Source organism: Tachyglossus aculeatus, chromosome 9, assembly GCF_015852505.1.
Source record: "Tachyglossus aculeatus isolate mTacAcu1 chromosome 9, mTacAcu1.pri, whole genome shotgun sequence".
NCBI classification, from domain to species: Eukaryota; Metazoa; Chordata; class Mammalia; order Monotremata; family Tachyglossidae; genus Tachyglossus; species Tachyglossus aculeatus.
In genome coordinates this window covers 57,185,605-57,199,899 of record NC_052074.1, presented here as the reverse complement: position 1 = coordinate 57,199,899, position 14,295 = coordinate 57,185,605, and the positions used below count along the sequence as shown (strand labels likewise).

General features: G+C 39.8%; 1 protein-coding gene across 8 annotated transcripts in view; it reads left to right on the top strand.

Annotated features, from left to right (window-relative positions):
- The window catches only part of ATF2 (activating transcription factor 2), a 48,633-nt gene that overhangs the window by 24,185 nt on the left and 10,153 nt on the right, over window positions 1–14,295 (top strand). For all 8 annotated transcript variants that reach the window (XR_005452287.1, XM_038751085.1, XM_038751082.1 and 5 more), the window contains 2 exons: window positions 8,323–8,472; window positions 9,295–9,501. Coding sequence is in view for 7 of the 8 variants with exons in the window: in XM_038751085.1 (XP_038607013.1) it covers window positions 8,323–8,472; window positions 9,295–9,501 (357 nt within the window). In the remaining variant the exon portion in view is untranslated. The remainder of the gene's footprint in view (window positions 1–8,322; window positions 8,473–9,294; window positions 9,502–14,295) is intronic.

The following is a 14,295-nucleotide window of genomic DNA, read 5'->3' as shown; positions in this document are numbered from 1 at the left end:
AATGATCTTGAACCCTGAGTGTTCATTTAATCAGCTATGGGCTTCAAGTGCTTGACTTTAGCTAGATTGCATGAAAACATAATTTGAATTGTAGACCCAGTATCGCCATATTTGCAGAGTGTGTATGGAATAGGAATTGAAGAGGATTGATGGTTAGTAAGATTGCAGTATTAGTCCCTCAGCCAACCTGTAGGTAGTAGTCCCAAAATTGTCTGTGTTAGCATAAGAGGTCATCAAAGTAAGTCATCCTTAAAAAATAAAATGAAAAGCTTACCCCAAGTGTGGAGACTAGGGTGGCTCTTATGGAGTCTAAACAGAATATTAAGATGGCTTAAAAGGAGTGTGTGGTTTAGCTTGCAAAGACTTGTAAAGCTGATAATGAAAGGCTGTTAAAATATATCAAAATCAATAATATTTATTGTGAGCTTGATCTCAGCAAAACACTTTAGGAGAGTACGGTACACTCTTAGGAAGAGTACAGTAGTTAATAGATGTGTTCCCTGGCTTCAAGGAACTTAAAAGCTAGCTAGATAATCAGTGATAATTACTTGATGATCTTATAATAGGTGCTTTCAGGCTGCAAAGGAAATGACTTAGAGGCTTATAGAATTATTTAGATTAATCAGTAGTATTTAATTCACAGCTACTGAGTACATACCATTGGGCAAGTAACTTAACTTCTCTGGGCCTCCGTTCACTCATCTGTAAAATGGGGTTGAAGACTGTGAGCCCCCCCGTGGGACAACCTGATCACCTTTTAACCTCCCCAGCGCTTAGAACAGTGCTTTGCACATAGTAAGCGCTTAATAAATGTCATTATTATTATTATTAAGTACTTAAGAGAGTACAATAGAATTAGTAGACCTGATCCCTACCCTCAAAGGGGCTTTTGATCCAGTAGGGAGAAAGGCACCAAAGTAGTTTTGAACAGGATGAAGTAGTAGCAGTAGAATCTTGCAAAGGAAGAATCAACAGGATTTTTGTACTGGTCTTTTCTGAGGCAGATGTTTCTGAGGCAAGGCTTCCCCCCCACCGCAGGTGGGTAAGATACTAGATTTACCCAAATTACTGGCAACTGATAGCATCCGCTCCAGACTTCTAAAGGATTTGGCCAGGCATTTTCAGAACTGTCTAAAGTGTAATTTCTTGTTACAAATGGTAAGTTACTCCCTATCTTGGAAGGGTTCCTCTGCAAACTGGAAATTCTAACTGGCGAATTGGTGGAGTTGTATAATTTAGCAAAGGATTTGTTGTATAATTTAGCAAAGGATTTGTAAGCATCAGGAAATGGGGTGGGGGTTGGAGGCGTTATGGTTTCTGAAAGTGAAGTCATGCTTGTCATACTGCAGCATCCCCACAGCACTTAGGTGTACATATCTTTAAATTATACAGTATAAATTATTTAGGTTAATATGTTTTCTGCCCCGTAGACTAAGTTCGTTATGGGCAAGGAATGTGCCTGCTAATTCTGTTGTATTGTACTCTCCAAAATGCTTAGTTCAGTGCTCTGCTCATAGTAAGCACTCAAATACCACTGATGATGATGATGGAGTTTCTGAAGAGGTCAGTAATGATTTGGCACTAGGACTGGTTTCAGGTTAATGTTTTCATAACCGATTTGGAAGCAGGAATGCATAGTGAATTAGCTCCAACTCTGCAGATGCCATTAAGTTCCTCTTGGTTGGTGTTGTACTGATGAGGACAGGCTGTAGGAGAATCTTTTTAAAACTGAATGGGCAGAAAAATGTGGTGTGTGCTTTTGTTTTTTTCGAGGGGGATGGTTTTGAGTGAACAAGTGCATTTTAAGGAAAAATAATTCCACCTAAATTTTGATTTTTGGCAATTACGATTATAATTCAGGAATGAATCTCTTTATTCACTTCCAATTCCCATCCAGTGTGTGCATCGGCACACCAAATGGCTAAGATGGCTCTGGATGCTCTACACAGAGTAGGCGCTCAGTAAATACGATTGGATATCAGGAAGAACATGGTAGACGCTGCCCGTGGTGAGACTGCATTAGTGCATGACTCTTTTGGAGAGGCTCTCCTGCATATATGAAACAAAAGCATAGTTCTGCCACTTGTGTAAAACCATGGTTGGCTGCACCTGGAATATTGCATGCAGTTCTGGTTGCTGCAGTGGGCGTAATAGAATAAAGTTAGAGAAGCTACAGAGCAGGGCACACTTCATAGTTGAATAGTAGAAAAATCAACAACTGGTTGATTAGCAAACTGTGCATATCTGGGGAGAAACCCAGAATGCTTTCAAAATACGGCAGTTTCATAATTTTACTAAATGGAAAAAAGCAAGTGGCAAATTTTACACATTTTCAGAGGTCCTTTTAGCACTAAGTAAAAAAAAATTACTTTGAGCAAAATGTATGCCACTCAAGAAAATATTTGCTGTCCTTCATTTTAAGAATGCAGTGGGGCAAAACCAAGAGTTTAAATATAAAAGCTTTTATTTCTCTTAAGCTGAAAGTCTTATTTGGTAGAGTGGATTTTTTAATGAATAATAATAATAATGATGGTGTGTGTTAAGCACTTACTATGTTCCAAGCACTGTACTAAGCATTGTAGTAGATACAAGATAATCACGTTGTCCCACATGGGGCTCACAGTCTTCATCCACATTTTACAGATGAGGTAACTGAGGCACAGAGAAGTTAAGTGGCCTGCCCAAGGTCACACAGCAGACAAGTGGCAGGGGTGGAATTAGAACCCACGTCCTCTGACTCCAAAGCCTGGGCTCTTTCCACTAAGCCATGTTTTTGTCTTTTTTGTAAAACTTCTCACCCCTTGGGAAAAAGACATAAGCATAGAATCTTTCTATACCACATAGAGGATTTTAGTCACATTTAATACTCTAGCAAAGGGAAGATAAGATCTCCTAAATGACAATGACTTTAGTTAACTAAAAAATTAGATTGATAATAATCCTAAAGAAGCTTGCTATAGTATGAAATACTAGCAAGTTATTGTAGGAAAAGTAATCTCTATTAAGGATGCACAAATTTCAGTAGGTTGTGACGTGCAAAGATTGTCATGCTCAGAATTTAACAATCCAATTATATTTTTCCGTAGGACTTGGCTAATATAAATAAACCATATTTAAGTGATTGTTCATAATTGGGATAGTAAAAGAATGCTTTCATTTTTTGCATAAATAATGAAAATGTATTTGGATTGTTACACTCTGTTCCAATTGAAAATATTCAGTAACATCAGGAACAATAAATTGGAACTGTTAAAATATTCACTGAGAATAAGAACTGTGTTGTAATTATCGATTGCATAGGAGGGAAAAAAAAATTGAGCAAAATATATGAAAATGTAACTTCCATTCAAGGTTGAACATCTTCTAGAAGAATATTAAAAACTGTTATTCATAGAAATTGAGCCTTAATGTTTCATTCATCTTAATGGACCTAAATAGAAATGAAAAGCTATTTCAGAACTAACTCTTACTCCTTCCAAGGTGTGTTTATGATTCCGCTTAATTCTTTAAAGACAAATGTTGTATGTTAACCCATCGAGAATGCCTTCTGATTCTCTGAAACTTACAGGTTTATTGCCAATTTAATTTTAAGTGCCTACAAATTGACAAATGGTGCACAATTTGTATTGTATGGCTTATTGTAGCAACTTTGGGGGGTTTTTTTAAGCATTATAAAGGGCCATCTTTGAAGCAGCTAATTATTCTAACATTTGTAACCCTTTCTGTTACAAGAAGCCTACTTTGTTTTACAACTCCTCTTATGGACATTTATCACTCATTTGCTACAAATACAAATGTAGGTTGCTGAATGCTTCATAAAATTCTAAATTATTCTTGATCCTTTGAAATTGTGGAATATATTTTGCCTTTTGTTACCTTAGCACAAAGGTGATAAAACAGTTACAAAATGTCTTGGTGCTACAGGGTTTGTGTTGAATATAGATTAACTTTAGATAGTATATGCTAATTTCATACCTAATTTACCTGAGGAAACAAGCAGAGAGGTCTCATGACCAGATATTAGCAAAGCTGGCAAAGGAACCTAGATTTAAACTCTATTGCAGTGTTCATAACACTAGATCAGTGACTAGTGATTTCAAGATGTCCCAACTCTGCTTTCATTACACTTGCCTGGGGCTGTTCCTAAGACTGCCTTGCTTAAAGAAATGTCCTTAGAATTTTAAATTAATGGCAAGTGTGTACTCTTAAATAGCATTTTAGGGGGAGCGTAAAATTGTCTTGAACATCCTTCACCAAAAATTGGTAAATATGATCGAGAATTTGGGGTGTTTAAGAATTCAGGATTATCTGATGATTGATACCACTGAGTTCAGACTCTCCACTGCACACCTAGTAATCTACAGCTTTGGTTTTGGGATTTTCTAACCTAGATTTTGAAGCAGTTATAACCTTTCTAATAGGAAAATGATGTAATTTGGGTCCTGCAAAAGTCTTAAAATTGTTTTCAGCCACCTAAAAAGTGACATTTCTGATTATGAAATCCAGCCTCTTCTGGATGATCGTCTGGGAGACTGGAAGACTTATTTACCAATGGTTCTAAGTTCCATTCTCTAGAGCCATTCCTATCAAGACTTTTGTGACAAACTGAGAAATACCTGTGAACACAGAGGGTATCCAGTAGGTTTTCTGCAGGGGGTTTGTACAGAGAGACCTGCCAGAGGGCAGCTTGGCAAATGTTCAGAAACCTACATTTCCTTGGTTGAGCCCGGCATGAAACCTTGTGTTCAGCAGAATTCGTCTGACCTGCCTCTCTGCATGCCGAGCTAATCAGCAAACACCTAATGAGCCCACTCTAAAGAAACAGGCCCTCTCCCATCCTACTTCATTTTCATACATTCTCTGGGGGTGGAGAGACAAGACTTCATGAGGACTGATGATGCTGCAAAGACCACAATAATGATAATTAACTTGCTGAATTTAGAAGATTATGCTGTTAATTAGTTGCAAAATAAAGATAAGTAATAGAGCAGCAGATGGTAGGAGAACACCCAGGAGAAGGAGGGTTATTACTCTGATGAGCTTTTGTGGCACATATGAAATATGGATCTGACTTTTTCATAAATTGTTTCTAGAGAATACTATCTTCTTTCTGAGAGCTGTGATGGAGTGATGTATTCCTACAAAATTTTTGGTAGATATGATCAAGGTTTATGTTACTCTTGAAGCAAATCTTTAAAATACTGGACTTTAACAGATGATCTTTAAGACCAAATTTGTGATACATCATGAACCAACATGGCCATTTTGTATATTTAATGACACTGCACATATCTGCCTCCCTAAATGAATCAATACAATAGTCCTTTTGTGGGGTTTTTTTTTCAGTTCATCAACTACATAAATACACTACAACACTTAGCAGCTACAATGCCCAGCGTACTAACTTCAAAACAACATTTTGGTGCTACAGATTATTTTTGCATGTAATAAAGAAGTTGCTACCCTCTTAAATTGTTCATTAAATTAGTATCCTGAATGAAAACTAACACCTCATTCGCTGAGGCACATCTATAGAGGGTGGTACCCATTTATGATGTTTTTTTGTTGGCTTTCTAGCCAGGTGCCTAAGGATACTTGCCCATGCTGAGGAGCATCGTGGCATAGTGGAAAGAGACTGAGCCTGGGAGTTAGAAGGACCTGGGTTCTATCCTGGCTCCGCCACTTGTGTGCTCCATCACCTTGGGAAAGTCACTTCACTTCTCTGTGCCTGTTACCTCGTCTGTAAAATGAGGATTAATGCTGTGAGCCCCATGTGGGACAGGGACTGCAATCAACCTGATTAGCTTATAGCTACCGCAGGGCTTATAAGTGCAGTGCCTGGTACATAGTAAAGTGCTTAACATAGCGTAAAAAAAAACAACAAAAAAAAACCCATGAAGCCAGAGGTATGCCCCAGAACAATCCTCATGATAAATCTCTCAAGATTGTCCCGGGTCAGTTGCATCTGTCTACAGTCTTACCATTGAGAGTCTACGTTTGTGCCGGACTACTCAACTCCCTGACTGTGACCTGGCAGTGGGGGAAGATGGTTCTAAGACAACAATGAGGGATCAGGGGATTCCAGAGAAGCGGATAGAGCCAGCTCCTTCATGGAATCCCTCTGAGCCACAGGTAAAGAGAGCATGAAGAAGGGATACCAGAGGGGTCATCTGGGAAATCCTTAAAGCGATCGCAGGCCAGTCCATCCCACAGAGCTGATCGTGATGACTCTGAAATTGCAAAGGCCTCAGGGGGCCCCAGACCAATTCAAGGCAGCAGTCTTGACCAGTAACTCTGCAGTGGTGTCAATATTGCAGGCTGCTGTTTTGGGTGGTAATTTTCCGGTCCTCTTATTTAATTTTTTTGCTAAGCCTGCCAGCAAGATGGATTTGATGACTTTGGGCTTTTGCTTTTCTAAAATTCCGAACAAAATCTTGTTTTGGGGCAGGTGCCTGTGTTTTGACCATGACTAAACTATAACCTATTTTCATGTCTCTTTCTGCCAAACATGTATTTTAGGGCTATAGGATTGGTTTTCACATACACAGGAAGTGGGTCATAACTCTGAGCTCTGAATTGATAAATTTGGGGTAATTTATTACAAATCTGGAATGATTGTTTAATTTGGCATAAGATTTGCTTCATAGAAAGTTGTACATGATCAAAACTGGCGTAGCTACAAAAGAAGCAGCACCTTTATTAACCCTTAGGTTAGTTTCTTCCTTACATCTTCTGTATACTTTCAGAGTAGACCCATTGTTGTTGTTTAGTAGTAGTAATAATAATACTAGTAATAATAATTTTGGTAATTAAACACTATGTGCCAAGCACTTCACTAAGTGCTGGGGTAGATACAAGATAATGAAGGCCTATAAATGGGCTCACTGTTTTGGTAGAAGGGAGAACAGGTATTGAATCCCCATTTTGCAGGTAAGGGAACTGAGGCACCTAGAAGTTAAGTCACTTGCCCAAGGTCACACAGCAGACAAGCAGTGGAGCTGGGATTAGAACCTAGGCCTGGGCTCTTTCCACTAGGCCGTGTTGTAATCAGTGTAACAGTATAGGATAAACATTAGAACTTCCTCACTGAATATATATTGTATGTCCTGCAGCCAGGCAGGCCGTAATGACCAAATACTGTTGTATCTTAAGGGCTGTGCCAGAGAGTAAATCTAAACATTATTCAAGAAAGTGATGGTTCTATATTTCAGACTCCCCTATGCTCTCTATCCTTCATTAATTGAGATTTGGTTGTCCTCTTATCCCACTCCAAAACTTGCAAAATCAGTTTTGTTCTGAATTTAACACTTGCCCTACAGACTATTGAAATATCAAAAATAATTTATTCTGTCCCTGGGCCGCATACAAATACCCTGTCCATCCCAGCGTGCTATTTGGCGCTAGTTCATAGTCTTGTTCTGCTTTCATTAGTTATTAGTAATAATAATGATGACATTTGTTAAGCATTATGTGCCAATCAATCAATCAATCGTATTTATTGAGCACTTACTGTGTGCAGAGCACTGTACTAAGTGCTTGGGAAGTACAAGTTGGCAACATATAGAGACAGACCCTACCCAACAGTGGGCTCACAGTCTAAAAGGACTATCCTAAGCACTGGGGTAGATGCAAGGTACTCAGGTTGTCCCACGTGGGGCTCACAGTCTTAATCCCCATTTTCCAGATGAGGTAATTGAGGCACAGAGAAGTTAAGTGACTTGCCCAAAGTCACACAGCTGAGTGGTGGAGCCGGGATTAGAACCCACATCCTCTGACTCCCAAACCCGTGCTCTTTCCACTAAGCCCACGCTGCTTCTCTAGTAATCTAGATATTTAGTTACCTTTTGTAGTTATCAGCAACAGCATTCAGTAAGTGCCCATTTTGTGCCAGACTATGCTAGGTGCTTGGGAAAATGCAACTTAAATGTGAGGGGGTTTTGGTTTGCTTACTTTGTGTTTGGTTTTTTTTTTTGTTTTGTTTTTAAAGGTTCCTGGCCTTGAATTGTGGGCCTCATTTTTTGTTTGTTTTGTTTTGTTGTCTTTTTTTTGTTGTTTGTTTTGGGGGGATTTTTTTTCTCACTTATATTCATGCTTTCTCTATGTTTCACAGTACAGGAAATTTATATTGCTCTTTTTATATCCTGTGTCTCCCATTGCAGCATTCTAACTGCCAATCAAGAGCAAACGGGAGAATTGTTGGCCATTCTCTATCAGTCTGTTCTACAACTAAGAATTTATCACAGAATATATTGCAGTCCCTGGGGCGGGGGGAACATTTTGTTTAGGGGTTTTATGACTACTATATTTTATTTCTTTTTCCAGAGATTAAAAGCTGCTTTGACCCAGCAACATCCTCAGGTAACAAATGGAGATACTGCCAAGGGACAGGCGAGTGGAGTTGTTAGAAGTCAGTCAGAGGAGTCTCGATCACAGTCATTACAGCAGCCAGCTACGTCCACTACAGAAACACCGGTATGCTGACCTAAAAGTGCATCCTGCCAGTGCTTACCATAATGATGTCACCTTTCAATTTTAAAGGAATGTGAACCTCTGCTTTGATTGAGTATCATCATGATCATCATCATCAATCGTATTTATTGAGCGCTTACTGTGTGCAGAGCACTGTACTAAGTGCTTGGGAAGTACAAGTTGGCAACATATAGAGACAGTCCCTACCCAACAGTGGGCTCACAGTCTAAAAGAGGATCCCCGAAAGGTAGTAACAAAGTGTTAAAGAAGCAGCGTGGCCTAGTGCATTGACTGCAGGCCTGAGAGTCAGAAGGACCTGGTCTAGTCCTGGCTCCTCCATGTGTCTGCCCTTTGACCTTGGGCAAGTCACCTCACTTTTCTGTGCCTCAGTTATCCCATCTGTAAAATGAGGATGAAGACTGTTGTCCCCATTTAAGACTTGGACAGTGTGCAACCTGATTATCTTGTATCTACTCCAGCACTTAGTACAGTGCCTGGCACATAGCGCTTTACAACAACAACAAAATAGTGCAGATATGGTCTCAAGTAAATTTTTATAGGAGGGCTTGGGATATCTCTGGATTCTGTTGGGAAATAAGAACCAGTAGCCCCTGTTACTGTAACTAGGCAATTTAGGAAGGAGATAGAGAGAAATCTTTTTCTCCCTCTCCATCTGTCCACCAAATGTATGTTTTGGTTATTTAGGTTTACTGTACCAATTTAATGAAGAGAGTGAGTGCAAACGAAATTAGCTTTCAACTTTGAAAAATATCAGCATTGTAGATTCTGTAAATTAATTGCTTTAATTTCATTGGCTGCTTTCAGGCTTCTCCAGCTCATCCAGCCCCGCAGACCCAAAGTACAGGTGGCCGTCGAAGAAGAGCAGCTAATGAAGACCCAGATGAGAAAAGAAGGAAGTTTCTAGAACGAAATAGAGCAGCAGCTTCTAGGTGCCGGCAGAAAAGGAAAGTCTGGGTTCAGTCTTTGGAGAAGAAAGCAGAAGATCTAAGTTCCTTGAATGGCCAATTGCAGGTATATATTTATGCATACATATGTGTGTGTGTGTGTGTGTGTGTGTGTGTGTGTGTGATTGAACACCAAGCATTTTTCAGTGGTTCTTCTTGGCCAAAGAGGGGGGTCATAAAGTGCAAATTTAATAAACAGTTTTAAAAATTGTATTTTAATTAAGCATTGGAATAATTTACATTGCAGAAAAGTCAAATGGCCTCACTGAAACTTTAAAGCATACTGTTTTAGCTATGTAAAAGCTTGGCTCCCAAACTGCCTGACCATAATCTCTCTTCGGTCACATTAAAGTTGTGATCTAAACTAGCGTGAGCACAGAATGTTGAAATGAAGACTTGTCACTAGTCATTTGAGCTTTCTTGGTTTTTTTTTTTTTATCACAACTGCAAAGTTACTTGAATTAGAGGTTCTTATTTTTTTTTTTTAATTTCCACTTTCCTTTTAACCGTAGCTTGTTTTTTGTTTTCTTTAAAGTGAATATAGTGCTCGTGAAAGGTGCCAGATTGACAGCACTGGAAACTGAAGGCCTCTATTTACCCACAGAACAGGTACAATACGGCCAGAGGCAGTGCAACATTCCCTACACTGCCCTGCCAGTGTGCCTGAACCCCATCTCTGAGGGACCCTAAGGGGTATTAGGGTTGTCTAGTCTTCCTTCTACTCCAGCGTTTGGTTTCCAGGAGTAAGAGGCCAGTAAGTACCAGTCAGAAAAGATGTTTCTGGGGCCACAGATCCTTCTACCTACTTCTGTCAGTTCCAAACCACGGACTGGTAATAGCCAGAGCCTCATTAGGTTGAATTTTGAATCTCCTACCATCAATAAAAGAACCCAAATTTTGGAGTTTAATTCCCTGAAACATCCAATCATCCCCAGTTAGCAATCTGTCGCACTCTAATTGATGGCACAGAGGGTAATATCCCCCTGAAATCCTTGGATGTAAATGACCATTTGCAGACTAGCATTTAACTAGTTAATACTATTGACATAGATGGAATTTTTATGATTAAGTCGTTATCTTGTATGAAGTAGCAACTCTCAGAGTTCTTGGGGCTTTAGGGAGTTTTTGACGTGGGTATCAATTTTGGCACTTATAGTAATGCATTGTAGAGCTATTTGGGACCGTTAGAAATTTTTTAAAAAGTCCAATTGATCAGTCATTTTAATTAGACACTTATTCTGATGTGTTTTTAATAAGTTTTGCAGTCATCATTTCTGACCTTGTTAAATGATACTTTATGCCAAGCACAGTATTCAGTGCTTAGGGAAAGGTACAAAAAGGATAACAGCCTCAACCCCTGATCCTCAGAAAACTTACAGTTTAAAAGAAGAGTTGGGAGAGGACTGAAACAACATGCAGTGAAAGAAAGGATTAACAGAGTGAAATCAGTGAAGCAATAACAAACTCTGAAATACGTATCTTCTGTGAGAGTAGTCCTTGGACTTCTTTCCAAGGACTCCTCTCCACTCTTTTTTTATGTTTTTAATGGTATTTATACGCTTACTATGCCAGGCACTGTTCTAAGCACTGGGATAGACACAAGGTAATCAAGTTGGACACAGTCCATGTCCCACATGGGGCTCACAGTCTTAATCTTCATTTTACAGGTGAGGCAACTAAGGCACAGAGAAGTGAAGCAACTTGCTCAAGGTCACACAGCAGACAAGTCCTTCTGACTGTCAGGCCTATGCTCTATTCACTAGGCCTTGCTGCTTCTCAGTCTTGACAGGGCTACCCAAGGTCTAGGGAGGTCCAGCGATGAGAGGCAGGGGAGGATCTCAGCGGACCCCAGTGACCTGAGTGACAAGAAAGCTATCGGCCACATGGTAGAAGCAGCGTGGCTCAGTGGAAAGAGCCCGGGCTTTGGAGTCAGAGGTCATGGGTTCAAATCCCGGCTCCGCCACTTGTCAGCTGTGCGACTTTGGGCAAGTCACTTAACTTCTCCGGGCCTCAGTTCCCCCATCTGTAAAATGGGGGTTAAGACTGTGAGCCCCCAGTGGGACAACCTCATTACCTTGTGACCTTCCCAGCGCTTAGAACAGTGCTTTGCACATAGTAAGCGCTTAATAAATGCTATCATTATTATCAGTCAATCATATTTTTTGAGCGCTTATTGTGTGCAGAGCACTGTACTAAGCGCTTGGGAATGGTAGAAGCATGGGAATGGTATTGTGGTAGAAGCATGCAAGCCGAAGCCTACCCCCAACTGGTATGGGGTAGATAAGTGGGGTAATCCATCAGTGGTATTTGTCAAGTGCCAAACACAGTACTGAGCCCCCGATAGGTCCGAGATAATCAGATTGGACACAGGTCGTGTCCCACGTAGAGGAAAAATTAATAAAATCATTAATGAAGGATAACTTGAGCACTGTGGGTTTTAAAAATGTACCTTCTGAAATCACTTTTATTTAAAGGGAATTAGAACATATTACAGAAACTAGTTTAACATCAAGGTGGCTTTATTCAGTCACTCTTCCCACCAGCTATCATCATGTAATCAGGATGACTCGTTGGATTCTGAGGCCGATACAAGGGGTTGATTTGAGGAAAGTAAATGGTTTGGACCCTTACTCCCTGTGCATCATTTTGGCAAATAAAAATACTGGGTGTGTGTTGCTCCAAACGGTTCTGAAGTTCAGTCCTACAGTAAGCTGTTTGCTAGAGTCCGTCCCCTTCGCCCTTTTTTTCCCTCCCCCTTCTCCATTGGCGCCTTCACCTGCACAATGGCCTCCCCACCGTCTGTTCTGCTCTGCAGAATCCCAGTTGGTTGCCCCCCCACGGCATTTACTGGGCAACATTGCCTGTCTCTCAGTTGTCGTGCTATTGATTTTTTTTATTTCATTACTGCTTTTTCCAACTATAGCATCTTTGCTTTTTGAATATATGCCATGAGGTGATTTTTATCATAAATGGTTGAACTTCTAACACCAAACAGCACCCAGCAGCACTTCTGTTTTGTATTTAAGAGCACTTGAGGCCACACTATTCTCGTACCTCAGGCAGATATTTATGGCGGCATAAAAAACTTTTAATGAGATATTGATGCAGTCTTAATTACTTTGCAGCACAGAGAGTCACTACTCTAAGAACAGCTGTGCTTTATTTCTCTATACACTGGAAGTTTCTGGAGTGTTTTTTAATGGATTCTTGATTTTAGCAGTTGGTAAATTTTCATACAGGTATATTTCTAATGAAGTACCTCTGCTTTTGTTCACAGCTTTTAATCCTAGCAACACAGTGGCTTTTGAGGAGCTTGATTTATTTAAAACAAACAAAAAAAAGAAAGCCCTCCCAACTTGTAAACTCTAGAAGCAAATTGGTTTCCTTAGGAAAAATATTACTATCCCTTTTAAGGATTCATGAGATTTTTGAAATGTAAGGAAGCTTCAGGTGTGGACCAAATTGTACCTTGTGTGTATTGGCATATTTTAATATGTTTTACTGGTTATATAAAACAGCAGCTTCACAACTAATTAATAGAACAAATATTTCTTGTTTCAAAAGACTGGTGTCTGGGTTTGGCTTCCAGGATTCCAAGGGTTAACCTCTTAGTGTTGGATTCAGAGAGAAAGAAATTCCATGTCTGCCAACAACAAAACCGTTAGCTGTGAAGAACAGAATGACTTGTAAAGAAAATTGAATGTCAAAGAAATAATTAAACTGTACTTTATGGGAAAACATTAATCAGTCCTGCATTTCCTTAGTAATTCTTCTCTTGACATGCTGGCATATATGATCAGCATAGCGGGCAGTAATGACCCGTGATTACTTATGTTATACTTAGTAGTAAATTTAAGCAAGTTTGAAGGTTTGCCAGTGCACTTCTTTACAAAATGCCTGCAAAGTTTAATGCTTCCTGTGTTTTTTTTTTTTTAATCCTTGGTGTATCTGACCTAAGGTTTTGTTCCATGAACCACTGTGTCTTTGCATATCGAATATGGTTGCTTGTTCCTGAGGGTCTAGACTATGTTGAGTTCAAAAATATGGTAAAACCAACTGGTGAAAATAAAGGTTGTTTTGTAACAGTGCCACCCCAGTCTTGCTCTAATGGCCAGTATTGGCTCAACATTTATTTTTTATTCTATAAGAAGCGTACAATATAATTGGGGTGGGTGTGTGTTGGGGGCGGGGGGAGAGAAGGCATACAAAAATGGCTTAGAAATCATTGGCGTGGAAGGAAGAAGAAATAAAATATAGCAATTTTGTGAGGATGAAATATTGGAATAAATCAGAATGTACAATTGAATATTATAAGTACTAAGGGTGGCTGTTATACCATTTAAAAAAAATCGTCTTTGTTAAGCACTTACTCTGTACCAGGTACTGTACTAAGCAAGGGGGAATATACAAGCTAATTGAGTTGGATACAGTGCGTGACCCACATAGGGCTCACAGTCCAAATCCCCATTTTACAGATGAGGTAACTGAGACACAGAGAAGTCAAGCGACTTGCCCAGGGTCACATCGCAGACAGGTGTGGAGCTGGAATTAAAACCCAGGCCCATGCTTTATCTATTTGGTCATGCTGCTTCTCTTCCCACTGAGACCTCCATACTTAGTACTTTTTTGTTAGCTGGTGGTCTTTCCATATCAGTTTACTTGTTAGTTCATTCATTCATTCAATCATACTTACTGAGTTCTTACTGTGTGCAAAGCACTGTAGTAAGGGCTTGGGAGAAGAAGTTTCTTGTTTCAGCTCCGCCACTTGCTTGCTGTGTATCTTTGGGGAAGTCACTGCACTTCCCGGTGCCTCAGAAACCTCATCTGTAAAATGGGGATTAAGACGGTGAGCCCCATTTGG